The following is a 13,945-nucleotide window of genomic DNA, read 5'->3' as shown; positions in this document are numbered from 1 at the left end:
AAGATACTTCAGTTCAGTTCAGTTCAGTCCAGTTCAGTCGCTCAGTTGTGTCCGACTCTTTGCGACCCCATAAATCGCAGCACGCCAGGCCTCCCTGTCCATCATCAACTCCCGGAGTTCACTCAGACTCGCCTCCATCGAGTCTGTGATGCCATCCAGCCATCCAGCCATCTCATCCTCTGTCGTCCCCTTCTTCTCCTGCCCCCAATCCCTCCCAGCATCAAAGTCTTTTCCAATGAGTCAACTCTTCGCATGAGGTGGCCAAAGTCAAGCTCAATATTCAGAAAACGAAGACCATGGCATCCGGTCCCATCACTTCATGGGAAATAAAAGATACTTAAGTTTACCTAAATAAAGGATCATTAAGTTAAATGGCCAATCAAAAAACAACACATATAAAATATTCATGTAAACATACACTCACATTTTAAGTCAACAACATATATTGAGCTGTCAGCATATGTCATGTACACAGATGACTAAACCATCATCTTTCAGCAATAATACTGCTTCACAATTTACGAAATGTTCATACACACACACACACACACGGTCACCACAAAGATGGTAAGATCAATTAGTTACACTACCTTTTAAAATCTCAAACAACCACAAGTGGATGAGGAAAGGGAAGTGGGAAGATTAAATGGTTGGCCAAGATTATATGGCTAATGGGTAGCAGACCAGGGATTAGAAACAGGCTTCAGAGGCAACTAAATTATTTTCTCTTCCTGATACTTGGGATAGGCAATATTTTTGCCTAATCTATGGGATATATTAATTCACTGCAAAAGTAGGACACTTTTAAGAGTACAAAGTCGTGTTACAGAGGATGTACAGCCAAGCGAGAACAACAGTGTAAGCTACAGATTCTGTATGATGATAAGGCATCAGTGTAGGCTGATCAACTGTGATAAGTGATGGCAACTCCTATATGAAAAGCTGATAATGAGGGGTGTCATACATGTGTGAAGATAGGATAAACAGGAAATGTCTGTATTTTCAGCTCAATTTTTCTATGAACCTAAAACTGCTCCTAAAAACACCTATTTTTAAAATAAGGGAAACAATGAATAATCACACAAAGGTTACAAGAACAAATTGAGATTATCCAGAGCAAACTGGAAGTATGTTCACTCTAATTAAATAGGAATTCTAACTTGCAAAGACATGGCTATTCAAGTTAATTCAAGCTACATTAAAACACTGTTTTAAAAGTGCAGAACTGTCATTGAAGACTTGCAAAAATGATCACTGTAATAGTGTTTAGGGAATCTGAAAGAACTGTCACCAGAAGGAGAAGACATTGTGTACGTACCAAGCTGTCCTCGGCTTCGGCGCACCATTTCTTGCCTAGCACCTATGCTTCCAAGAATAGCTTCCTCAAGCTTTGCTCTCATGTCTTTTGATTTCTTAAAGGTCAAACTATTCATTCTTTCAAATACTTTCTTTCCCTAAAATTTAAACATTAGAAAAGAAGACACAGTAAGGAAATTTTCTTCTTCTTTTCCACATTATGTTCCCTCTTGCTCTTCTTGGCAATGGCACAATGATCACTTACTTTGTACTCAAAGCAAGATACACAAAGATAAAGCAGATCTAATAGCCGGTTTAGCTGCAGGACTGAGAGATCTGTAAACCACTTTTGTAGAACTGTCTCATCTGCATTCTTGAGAACCCAAAGCAGACAGATCAAAAGACTCCGACTTGATTCTGCTGAGAAGGTAGTGTGTTGCCTGCCACTCTGAAAATAAAAAGCAGTAAAATGAGACAGAATGATCAAAGACCACTTGTTTCTTTCAGTTGTCAGTTGTTTTCTTCTAAAAGCATGTCTAATATCATGTAAGAAACAAATCGCCAGTCTAGGTTCGATACAGGATACAGGATGCTTGGAGCTGGTGCACTGGGATGACCCAGAGAGATGGTATAGGGAGGGAGGTGGGAAGGGGGTTCAGGATTGGGAACTCATGTACACCTGTGGCAGATTCATGTTGATGTATGGCAAAACCAATACAGTATTGTAAAGTAAAATAAAGTAAAAATAAATAAAAGCAATGTGAAAGTAATTACTTTAAAATCAAATATTTTGAAAGAGCCATTTGACTTAGGCAATATTTGTGTAACTCATACATAACCTTAAACTTAAGATACTAAAACTTAATGAACCTTTCCTAGCAACAGAAAATTGTTTATAGGGCTTACAGAAGACTGTAAATAGAAGTTAACAGGAAACATGAAGGGAAAAACTAAAAGGCTCTATTATTAAAAAGTAGGTCCTATATTAAAAACTATGATATCTAAAGAAGACAATCAAAAGGGAGGGGTTATATGTATACCTACGGCTGATTCATGTTGAGGTTTGACAGAAAACAGCAAAATTCTATAAAACAATTACCCTTCAATAAAAAATAAGTAAATTTTAAAAAAGACGCCAGGCCTCCCTGTCCATCACCAACTCCCGGAGTTCACTCAAACTCACATCCATCGAGTTGGTGATGCCATCCAGCCATCTCACCCTCTGTTGTCCCCTTCTCCTCCTGCCCCCAATCCCTCCCAGCATCAGAGTCTTTTCCAATGAGTCAACTCTTCGCATGAGGTGGCCAAAGTACTGGAGCTTCAGCTTTAACATCAGTCCTTCCAAAGAACACCCAGGACTGATCTCCTTTAGGATGGACTGGTTGGATCTCCTTGCAATCCAAGGGACTCTCAAGAGTCTTCTCCAACACCACACTTCAAAAGCATCAATTCTTCGGTGCTCAGCTTTCTTTACAGTCCAACTCTCACATTCATACATGACTACTGGAAAAACCATAGCTTTGACTAAACGGACCTTTGTTGGCAAAGTAATGTCTCTGCTCTTCAATATGCTATTTAGGTTGGTCATAACTTTTCTTCCAAGGAGTAAGCATCTTTTAATTTCATGGCTGCAGTCACCATCTGCAGTGATTTTGGAGCCCCCCAAAAATAAAGTCTGACACTGTTTCTACTGTTGTCCCATCTATTTCCCATGAAGTGATGGGACCAGATGCCATGATTTTACATAAATGTAAATAAATTTTAAAATTCTAGTGAAAGACAAAAATGAACAGACCAGATTTTAAAAATATAAGACAAAATACAACTACATGAATTAAATAATGAAAATGTTAGCTATAAATCATAGTATGTAGTTAGAAGAATAATTAATGGAAAATATTTACAATTAAAGTAAGTATCAAAGAAGGAATGGTGAAAATTAGTGAGTTAATAAGCATCTATCTAAAGAAGTTAGAAAAAAGAACATCAATATAAACCAAAAGAAAGTAAAAGTAAATAATAAACATTCAAAAGTGGGGCTCAGCATTGACCCCAAATGTGTTGTTTATACAAACTAAAGGGATATACAAATTTCTACTGAGACTGACTTAAGACAAAAGATATGAAAAGCTAGTCACAGAAATGAAAATGTTTACATCTACTATAAATGTTACAGACTTTTTAAAAATCATGGAAGATATTTGAAACAATTTTGTATGCCAAGAAATTTGAGTAAATTTCTACTAGAATAAAATTTACAAAAACCAGTGTAAAAAGAAATAGAAAACTTGAATAGTCCTACAATCATTAAATATATAGATAATTTTAACACTTTCAAAAAAGATTACTGAAGGTACAGATGGCTTCACTCACAAGTTCTCCAAATATTCTAGGAAGAAATAATTTCAATTTTAAACAAGTATTTGCAGGGAACAGATTAAACGGGAAATCCCCTAGCTCATTTTCATCATCTAAACTACCTGATTCCAAAATCTGAATAGAACATTATGCTCTTACTAACACAGATACACAATCTTAAAATACAGCAAATCAAATCGATTAATACACAATCACAAAAAAGTTAAGTTTAATTCAGGAATTCAAAGTAGGTTTAACACTAGAAAATCAATTGAAAGATTTAAAAGTAAAAGATAAAAAAGCAAAATAACGTGACAGTCTCAATGGTGCAAAAAAGCATGATAAAACTCAACAACTATTCATAATTACAAAAGTAAAACTCTTAGCAAACTAAGAACAAGAAGGGGACTTCCATAATATAAGAGGGTATTAAAAAAAACCAACCCCCAAAACCAAAACCTTTAGCACCTATATTTAAGAATGAAATGTTGCAAGCTTCCCCTTTTATGATGCCAACTATCACTACATCTATTTAACACTGTACTCAGGATTCTAGCTCATAACAAGCTATGAAAAACACTGGAAGGAAGAAAAGAACAGCCATTATTCACAGATGATATGATTGTACACGTAGAAAAAAAAAACTATACCTATGTTATTAATTTAGCAATTCTTCTGGAAATAAATATTATTGTTCAAAATCAATTCTATGTCCACACAAAAGCAATCAACAATTAGGGAGTTCTCTTGATAGTTTAGTGGTTAGGATTTGGTGCTTTCACTGCCATGGCCCAGATTCAATTTCTGATCAGAGAACAGAGATCCCCCAAGCCGTGGGGCATGGCCAAAAAAAAAAAAGATAATCAGCAATTAGAAAACAGTTTATGAAAAAGATGACATTTATGAGACTATGAGAACATGCTGCTACTGCTGCTACTGCTAAGTCACTTCAGTCGTGTCCAACTCTGTGTGACCCCAGAGACGGCAGCCCACCAGGCTCCCCCGTCCCTGGGATTCTCCAGGCAAGAACACTGGAGTGGATTGCCATTTCCTTCTCCAATGCATCAAAGTGAAAAGTGAAAGTGAAGTCACTCAGTCGTGTCCGACCCTCAGCAACCCCATGCAGCCTTCCAGGCTCCTCCGTCCATGGGATTTTCCAGGCAAGAGTACTGGAGTGGGATGCCATTGCCTTCTTCAATGAGAACATGATGTTATATATATACTTATATGTGTATTATATATTATCACACTGCATAACTTTATAATATTACTAAAATACTTTTAAAATATCAAGGACCAACAATACACCTACAAAAGATGTTCTGGGCCTCTTTGGTAAAAAGCTATAAAAGTTTATGTATATAAACACATCAAAGAAGGTCCTAATAGTGGGGAGATCTAAGATATTCAAGGATTCTGGGATTCACTGGTGTAAAAATATAAATTTTTCCAAAAACTGATCCATAGATTCAATACGATCTTATTTTAAAATAAGACACTCTATTCACTAAATTCACAATTAAGTGTGTGGAAAAAGCAAGTTACAAAAAGAAAGAAACCTTTGAACCACTTATAACTGGCAATGGACTTAATCCTGACATATGAACTACTATAAATTATAAACAAAGGCAGACAATCCAACGGAAAATGAGGAGTCAGTGTTCTATATTTTGCCCCGAACGGTGGTTACAAAAGTATTACTTTAAAATCTTTTGTAAACATCTACATTTATGTTTCATGTACAGTATATTTCACATAAGCGAGGTTTTAAAAAACAAAAAGCAAGGCCAATAAAATTGAGAATAGTGGTCATTTTGAGAGGAGAAAGGGACTGAATTGAGAGCAAACTGGGAACTTTTAAGGAAATTGAAAAGTTCTACTTCTGAAGCTGAGTGGCAGGTACGCTGCTGTTTTTCCTATTATATTTTAACTGTACACGCACTTTATATACATATATACAATAGCAAATGCAAAAGAAAAATCTGATAAATTAGAATTCATCAAAATTAAAACTTTTGCCAATTCAAGTGACACTATCAAGAAAATGAAAAGATAATGCACATAAGAAAATACCTGAAAATCACATATCTGATAAGGAATTTATGTCCAGAATAAACAAAAACTCTTTCAATAACAACTCAATAACAAGAAGATGAATAACACAATCTTAAAATATTAAAGGATTTGAATGGACGTTTCTCTATGTAAGATATATGAAAAGATGTGTATTATATACAAATGAAATGATACTCTCAATATCAGCAGACATTAGGTAAACACAAAGTAAAACCACAATGAGACACCACATCATACATACTAAGGTGTGAAGAATATATAATAAAAAAGAGATAATAAAAAGTGTTGGTGAGGGTTTAGAGAAACAGGAACCTTTATTAACTGCCGGTGAGAATTTAAAATGGAGCGGCTATTCTGAAAGAGTTTTCTCAAAATATTAAAGTTATTAATACACACGATCCAGCAAATCCATTCCGAGGTATCTACCTAAGAGAAATGAAAACATGTGTGGACACAAAGACATGGACACAAGTGTGCCTAGCAGCATTATCCCTAACAGCCCCAAACTAGAAATGATTCAAATATTCATCAAATGATAAACAGATAAAAAAAAGCTGGTCTATCAATATAAAGGAATATTATTTGGCAATTAAAAAAAGTACTGATACACGCCACATCAAGAATGAACCTCAACAACATTATTGCTTAGTGAAAAAAGCCAGATATAAAGATCACAGTGCATAATTCCATCTATATGAAATGTCAAGAATAGGCAAATCTATGCAGGCAGAAAGAAAGTTGCTGCCTAGGACTATGGCCTTGGGTCACCAGAGAGTGAAGGCTAATGGGGTTCAGGGTTCTTTTTGGAATAATGGAAATGTTCTAAAATCAGATTGTGGTGATAGATGCCTAACTCTGTACAGATACTAAAAACCATGAAATTATACACTTAAAATGGATGAATCTTTTGATGTGTAAATTATCTCAATAAAACCTTTTTAGAAGTTGTCAAGCAGGCCAGCTTCCATAAATATGATTGCAGCTTTTTGAAAGAAAGTCATTTAAAACTTTCAGAAGCTGATCTTGCTCTACTAGCAATTTGTTTCCTCCCTGCCACCATGTTCTTCCCTCTTTAAGAGGGAAAATTACAGAGCAAAATGACTATCAATTTATTTAAATATGAAAAAGTATGAACCTTCACAGATTAAAAATAAATATTCTCAACAGCTAAACAACTGAGATTATATCTCTTAGGACTGATAAAGAATAAAATAGATTTTAAAAATGAAGAATAGAGGCTATAAATTGAAAATGAGGCAACTTTCAAAATTGTGAATGATAAAATAGAGTTTTTATACCAAAAAGATTGAGGTAATTACGAGTTTTTCAAACAACTTAGTATAGTATAGAAAATATTTTCAGAAAAAAAATTTTTTCACAAAATAAAACTCAGAGTACGTTTGCATCAGTTAATATAATAATCTGTTATTGAAGAGTATATCCTTATAAATATCTATCTTCCCAGATAAAACTTCTGTAGGAGGGTTGTTTTTACCGTTGACGAGAGGAGGAAACTGCCGGGCCTTGTTAGCTGAGGGACTGATGTTCCCGCAATTGCCATGGCAACTGTCTGGCTTATCATGCTTCCACTCTCACTCTCATAGTCATCAGCAGCTATACAGATTGGTCTTCCTCGCTGATTGTGAGTTTCTGGAAAAAATAACCCAGAAATAAATAAACTTCTCTTTAAGTAACAGCTATTGGGCATGCCATTCCCTTTCTATTCTCCTTAACTCTTCAAAGGAAAACCTATTAACATATACTGCATATTATTATATTTTACCTAAATGGCAACCCACTCCAGCACTCTTGCTGGGAAAATTCCATGGACTGAGGAGCCTGGTAGGCTACAGTCCACGGGGTCGCAAAGAGTCGGACACAACTGAGCGACTTCACTTAAAATATTTTAAACACTGACTCATTCCTATAGTACTACTTAGAGTTTTGTAAGGAACATTCAGTTCGGTTCAGTCGCTCAGTCATGTGAGACTCTTTGCAACCCCATGGACTGCAGCACTTGCTAGTAAAAGAAAATATATAGTAACAATAATATAAATTTCTGCCTTCAGATAAGGAAACCCACTTTAATGATCAAATACTAGGAAAACTACTCAATTATAAGTCTATCAAAGGCAAGGAGTTGGATATCTGTGTATCAGCAGCATCTACTCATGGTACATAGTAGATAACAGTAAAAATTTTTTAATTGAACTAGAAGTACTTTATCAGGCTAACTGCTAGTTCAAATGCAACCTACACTATTTTCTTTAAGAGAAATGAAGGAATTTAAATAAATTCTAAAAGTGGAAAACAAGAATAAAATTTTGTGGATTACAGTTTTTAAAAAGCAACATAACTTAAACTTATTAACCAGCTATTAGTGATATCATTCTCGCTATTAAGGTGAATATTAATTTCAATTTTATGTATATGAATAAAATTGGGACTGAGAGTGGTAGATATCTGACAAGCTTTCTCATATTTTTTTTTTCCAGATAAACAGTATACACTCACACACACACACAATTCTGTTTCCTAATAGGTAAACATGTGCGTGCATGCTCAGTCCTGTCCAACTCTTCCCAACCCCATGGATTGTAACCTGCCAGGCCCTTATGTCCACGGGATTTTCCAGGCAAGAACACTGGAGTGGGTTGCCATTTCCTCCTCCAAGGGATCCTTCCAACCCAGGGATTGAACCCATGTCTCCTGGTCTCCTGAACTGGCAGGCAGATTCTTTACCACTGGGTCACCTGGGAAGCCCTATAGGCAGGTACAGAAATGCTGTAAAACCATTTTTTTTAATGCATCATAAGAAATACTTACAGAATCCTTAGAGTGACTTCTCTCACAAAGGCAAAAGTTTTTTTTCAAAATCTGTTACGTATTTACAGTGTACCTACATCATTGTGAGTTTTCTTATATTTCTTTTCCTAAAGTAAGATTATTTGCATATTTTTCTAATACTTTTAAACATTGAGATTTGCCTTTAGAGTTTGTCTTAAATATACTAAGTACCTGTAAAATCATATAGCTGAGGAACAGTTTCCATGATAATACCAATCAGAGGTAGATACAACATAGCCACTCGAGCCTTTGTCTGGGGGTCAGAGTACCGTGGATCTGAGTCGTGACTGGATAATAAATTGTGTACCATATTGATGACTTTCTTATGCAATCCAAACAGTCTATTTAAAAAGAAGATCCAGAAGGAGTTGCAGTAAGGTCACAGAGATTAGTTAACATCTTTAGAGCAAACAGTAAGTCATGGTACTGAATCAATTTGTTCAACTTAACTTTGCCACATATTTGCATGTATTCCTATAAAACATTTTTCATTTTAAAATTAACAAATGTTCAAAAAATAAATAAAATAAAACTAGTGAATGTCTCACTGTATTAAATAAGAAAGGAGGGAAAAGGAAATACTATATAAATTCACTTAGAAGTAAGTCTGAATATATTTTCATTAATTCCTTAGAAATTAATGCACTTAATAACTTTAGATCAGTTACAGCTATATTTTAAAGCAAAAGAGTTTTAAGTAGCTGTAAATTTTATTTCATCAAGTGAAATCTTTTCACATTTATCCAAAATAAACGTTTATTTCCTTTTGCAAAGAGGAAGTATCCTCTACCTATGGATTATGTAGTCCACAACAAGGGTTGTCTTTGATATCTCTGTTTAAACTGACCCTCCATGCTCACTTGGGCCCTTACTACTTTCTACACTTCTAAGCCCAAGTTTCAGCTGGGCTACTACAATAGCAAGGACCACTCTCCACACTCTTTTGGCTTCTCTTCTTAGACTGAAGCTGCTTGATGATGCAAACCATTCTAATGTAAAATGTCTCCAACTTCAACTGCCCTTAATGCTGTACCTGGCAGGTGTTTCAGATCTCACTGTTTCTCCTTAAGCCTCTCACCATCAATCTCAACAGAAGACCTTACCTCTAACTTTTTTCTTCAAGGAAAGAAAAGCCATTCTAAATATGCTCTGGCCAGACCTGTCAATGCATCTCCATCTTTATAGCTATCAAATCAACTTTCCTTTTATCTCAAAGAAAGTTGTACCTTCTTTCAGAAAGCAGTTTCCCCTTATGCTCAGTCAATCTCCCCTTTCTTCTAGCTTCAATGAACCCTTTCACTAAGTTCTTCCCTTGTAAATACACTTTCACTTGAAACTAGTTTACGCTGGCTTGTATATAGTATTCCTCTTATATGATTTATCTAGTAATAAATTTCCTGAATGTACAGTCTATATCAAGCATTTTCTTCCATTTACTTCCTAACATCTACTCTCTTTCTCTGAAACTACAAGTTGTTTGAATGATTATGACGTGGTACTGTAACAGTTTCATCATTTAATAGCTAGATTTTCAAAGATATTGAACCTCTGTTTCCCTATGTATAAATAACCTACCTCCTAAAGTGGCGTGAGAATGAAGTTACATCATTCATGTAACACGCTTACCACAATGCTTTGCACACTGCATCCTTCAGTAAATATTAGCTTTTCTTCTTAAAATCACATAGCAGATTTAAAACCAGGTATTCTTTCTCTGGGGCTTTTGATCTTACCTACCATTTTACATAGCTATATATGAAATCTAGCTGGAGATTCTTCTTCCTCCCAGATTTTTATTCAGAAAATATATTTTTAAATACTGTTGAGAACTCCATCTAATGGACATATCTCAGATTTCATTTTCTAGCTCTCCACTTGACACTTTGTCACTTTTTATATTTTCTTCTCAGTATTTTCTCTAAATAGCTCCCATCACTCTTCATATTCTCTATCATTCTTCCCAAGTTTCAGATTCTGGTCATTTGCCTTTTATGTTCTCTCTTTCAACTTGTATCACCAGTGATGATTCCCAAACCTGGGTATATTAATATTTAGCATCTCTCAGCAGCTATGGGCCCCAGACTTCAACCTATCTAAACTCTATCCACTCATCTTCATTAAGCCTTTTCATATGTCTACAATACTCAGACACACTCAGCCTTTACACACACACACAAACACATGAACACAAACACATGACTGCGCAGGACACATGCGCGCCCAAGACCTGCCATATCTTAAGCTGGATGTTGGAGACAAGACTTCCTATCTTATCCTATCCTTGTCCTTGTTCCTAAAGAGCTTGCTTCAACAAGAGAGAAACACAGACACAAAAATAATAATTCAGTGTTACAAATGCTTGTAACAAAGGTGCTAATCTTCTTCAGAACTAGGTTCTGTACTACAAAATTTGCATTTAACCATAGTATATTGTTTCAAAGTTGTAACTTTCTAAGTACAATGAAAATTTCTAGAGAGCAAATCTTTGGTCAATATTAGAACATATTGCTGCTACTCAAGGAATTATTTACGATTACTTAGCAAGCAAAAAGAGTAAAAACATTCCTCTTAAGGGTCTATCTAAGATAATGTATGCTGTTTTTATCTATGCAAATGTGAAAAAATGTAAAATATAGAGATGAGATGTGAGTCTCAAATAGTCAATCATTCATTCACTGAATTAACATATACTTACCAAGTGTCCACTCTGTACCAGACACAATTCTAAGGCAGTGGGAATACAGCAGTGAACAAGAAAGAAAAGTGCTGCTCTCATGAGCTCATACTCTGATGGGAGGAGATAGATAATGAACAGACGAGCAAATTTCAGGGAAATGCTTTGTAGAAAATTAAACAGGCTTATATGGTTAAGAATAATTGTGGCAAGGGTAACACAGCTATAATTCAGACTGGGTGGCCCAATGACGTCTCACTGAGAAGATACTGTTTGACTGGAGACCTGAAGAATCACAAGGAAGAAATGCCTCTGTGTGGAAATCTCAGGGCAATATAAGCATTGATTCAGGCAGAGGAAAATCTAAGTGCAAAGACCCCAAGGTGGGACTGGGTAGGCCCATAAGGGAAACAGAAACAAGTCCAGGATGGCTAGATTGTAGTATATGAGGAAGAAGGGAAGGGACAGTGTAGACAAGAGTTACATACACAGGGTTTTGAGGTTCATTACTAAGTCTGGACTTTATTTTAAATGTTACTTTAAAAGCATACACTTTTAAGTATTTTTAAAGTAAGAAGTGTGCCCTTTTAAATACATTGAAGAGTTTTAACTACGGAAGCAATATAATTTAATTTTCATTTCTAAAAGACCATTTAGGTTGCTGTGTAGAAAAGGGATTTTAGGGAGGGAAGAGCGGAAGCATGATTAGGGGAGTAGCAGTAAAGAGGAAGGGAAGCAGCTGGACTTGGGGTATATTTTAGAGGTGGTCCTAAAGCACTCGCTAATGGGCTGGGTGTAAGAAATAGTGAGAAGACAAGAGAACAAACAGCAGTAACAGCTTATAATCCTGTATATTACTATTTAAAGCTATTCCAGTTACCTTTTAAAACTCAATAAATAAAGAAAAAGTAGTGGTGAACACAGTTATCATTGCTTTCAGACTTTACAGGGTCAGAAAGTATCTAAAGAGCCACCTTGAAGAACAGCAATAAAGAGGTCAAGAGGGAGGGGACATATGTATACCTACGGTTCATTCACGTTGACGTATGGCAGAAACTAACAACGTTTTAAAGCAATTACCCTCCAATTAAAAATAATTTTTTTTAAAAAGAACTCTGAATACAGCATACAAAATTTTTTTTTAAAAAGAAGTCTTTCATGAGGCCTACACTGTCCCACAGAAATGTATCTAATTTAACAGAACTGATCCTTGACTTTGAGAAGGAAACCTCATCTCAAAAATGGTTGACTGTTAGAATTCTCTATTCTTTATCAGACACCACTGAATACCTACACAACATCTCAGAACAGACATAGAGAATAGACTTATGGACATAGGAAGAGGGAAGGAGAGGGTGAGATGTATGGAGAGAGTAACATGGAAACTTTTATTACCATATGTAAAAGAGATAGCCAACAGGAATTTGCTGTATGGCTCAGGAAACTCAAACAGGGGTTCTGGATCAAGCTAGAGGGGCAGGATGGGGAGGGAGGTTCAAAGGGGATATATGTATACCTATGGCTGATTCATGTTGAGGTTTGACAGAAAACAACAAAATTCTGTAAAGCAATTACCCTTCAATTAAAAAATAAATAAATTTTTAAAGAAGGTTGACTGTTAGAATTCTCTATTCTTTACTCTATTCTTTATCAGACACCACTGAACACCTATACAACATCTCCTTCACCTGTCTTCCTCCCTAATGGAATGCAAAAATGTTCAGGTATACCTTCATGTCCCTGAGATTCAGAAGCTGACTCTATTCCCCTAGTTCCTGAAGTCGATCCAATCAGACTAGCCCTGCCATTTCTAGTAGCCAGTCAACAAGCTGTTTCATTACTAAGATGAGAAGAGATTAATGTTACTCAACTGTTTCCTTAATTGAGAAGGTCTAACAAAAAATATCACATGAACTAAACACTTTTTAGTGACAGCTGATTATTATTTAGGCATGAGCTCCTTATCTTCTGCTTTGTAACAAACCACCCATGAACCAAAACCTGTCTAAGCACCACATGTGAGTAAAAGTGATCTAACTCACCTAAGAACCTGGCACTGCTCTGATGTCTAATAGTGCAGGACAGGCAAGTGAGCCAGACCAGTCCAAAGAAAGATGTGCACTGCATGCTTGGGAAGAGGGGTTTTTCCCTCTCTGCTCTGCTGGACATGAACAAATAAGAATTTAATCCAAATTGCCAGAGCAACTATCTTACAGTCATGAAAGGCATACTAGCCTCAGGATGAAGCTTAGGCTCCTAGCAGAAATTAGATATAAAAGAAACAGAACCCTGATAACATCATTGAGCTGCTGATTATACTGTGCTAAAACCTTACCTTTCTTCCAAATTTGAAATGATAACTATCCTTCCTTTAATAAAACAGGCAAGAAGAAAAGTTTCCTATTTCTGGTACAACAAGTAAAAATACTGGAAACATAAATTCAAATGATTGAGATTTAAGTTATTAAGGAAAGGTAGTATGTTTAGAAGTTGCCTTCAGAGTGATTTTTTTCAAACAATGGATCCTTTTTTCCCCCAAATGACATTATATTCATTTATCAATGGCAAAATAAGACAGTGGTGGCAAGCAGGGGTGCGAGACCCAGAGTCTCACCCACTAAGCCTGCCCTCCCCTACTCCAATGTCTGCACCACAACCCCATCCTACATGGAAACACACTAAGAACCTCTTCAG

The 13,945-nt window shown here is 35.9% G+C and overlaps 1 protein-coding gene across 1 annotated transcript in view; it reads right to left on the bottom strand.

Moving 5' to 3' along the window:
* Positions 1 to 13,945, bottom strand: part of DOCK7 (dedicator of cytokinesis 7) — a 158,788-nt gene that overhangs the window by 43,277 nt on the left and 101,566 nt on the right. The window contains exons 30-33 of the mRNA XM_052638059.1: positions 8,749 to 8,918; positions 7,226 to 7,380; positions 1,562 to 1,744; positions 1,319 to 1,454 (exon numbers count right to left, since the gene is read on the bottom strand). Coding sequence (XP_052494019.1) covers positions 1,319 to 1,454; positions 1,562 to 1,744; positions 7,226 to 7,380; positions 8,749 to 8,918 — 644 coding nt within the window. The remainder of the gene's footprint in view (positions 1 to 1,318; positions 1,455 to 1,561; positions 1,745 to 7,225; positions 7,381 to 8,748; positions 8,919 to 13,945) is intronic.

The sequence above is a fragment of the Budorcas taxicolor genome, chromosome 3 (genome assembly GCF_023091745.1).
Source record: "Budorcas taxicolor isolate Tak-1 chromosome 3, Takin1.1, whole genome shotgun sequence".
In the NCBI taxonomy this organism is placed as follows: Eukaryota; Metazoa; Chordata; class Mammalia; order Artiodactyla; family Bovidae; genus Budorcas; species Budorcas taxicolor.
The sequence above is the reverse complement of the archived record's forward strand: the minus strand, read 5'-3'. Positions and strand labels throughout refer to the sequence as shown.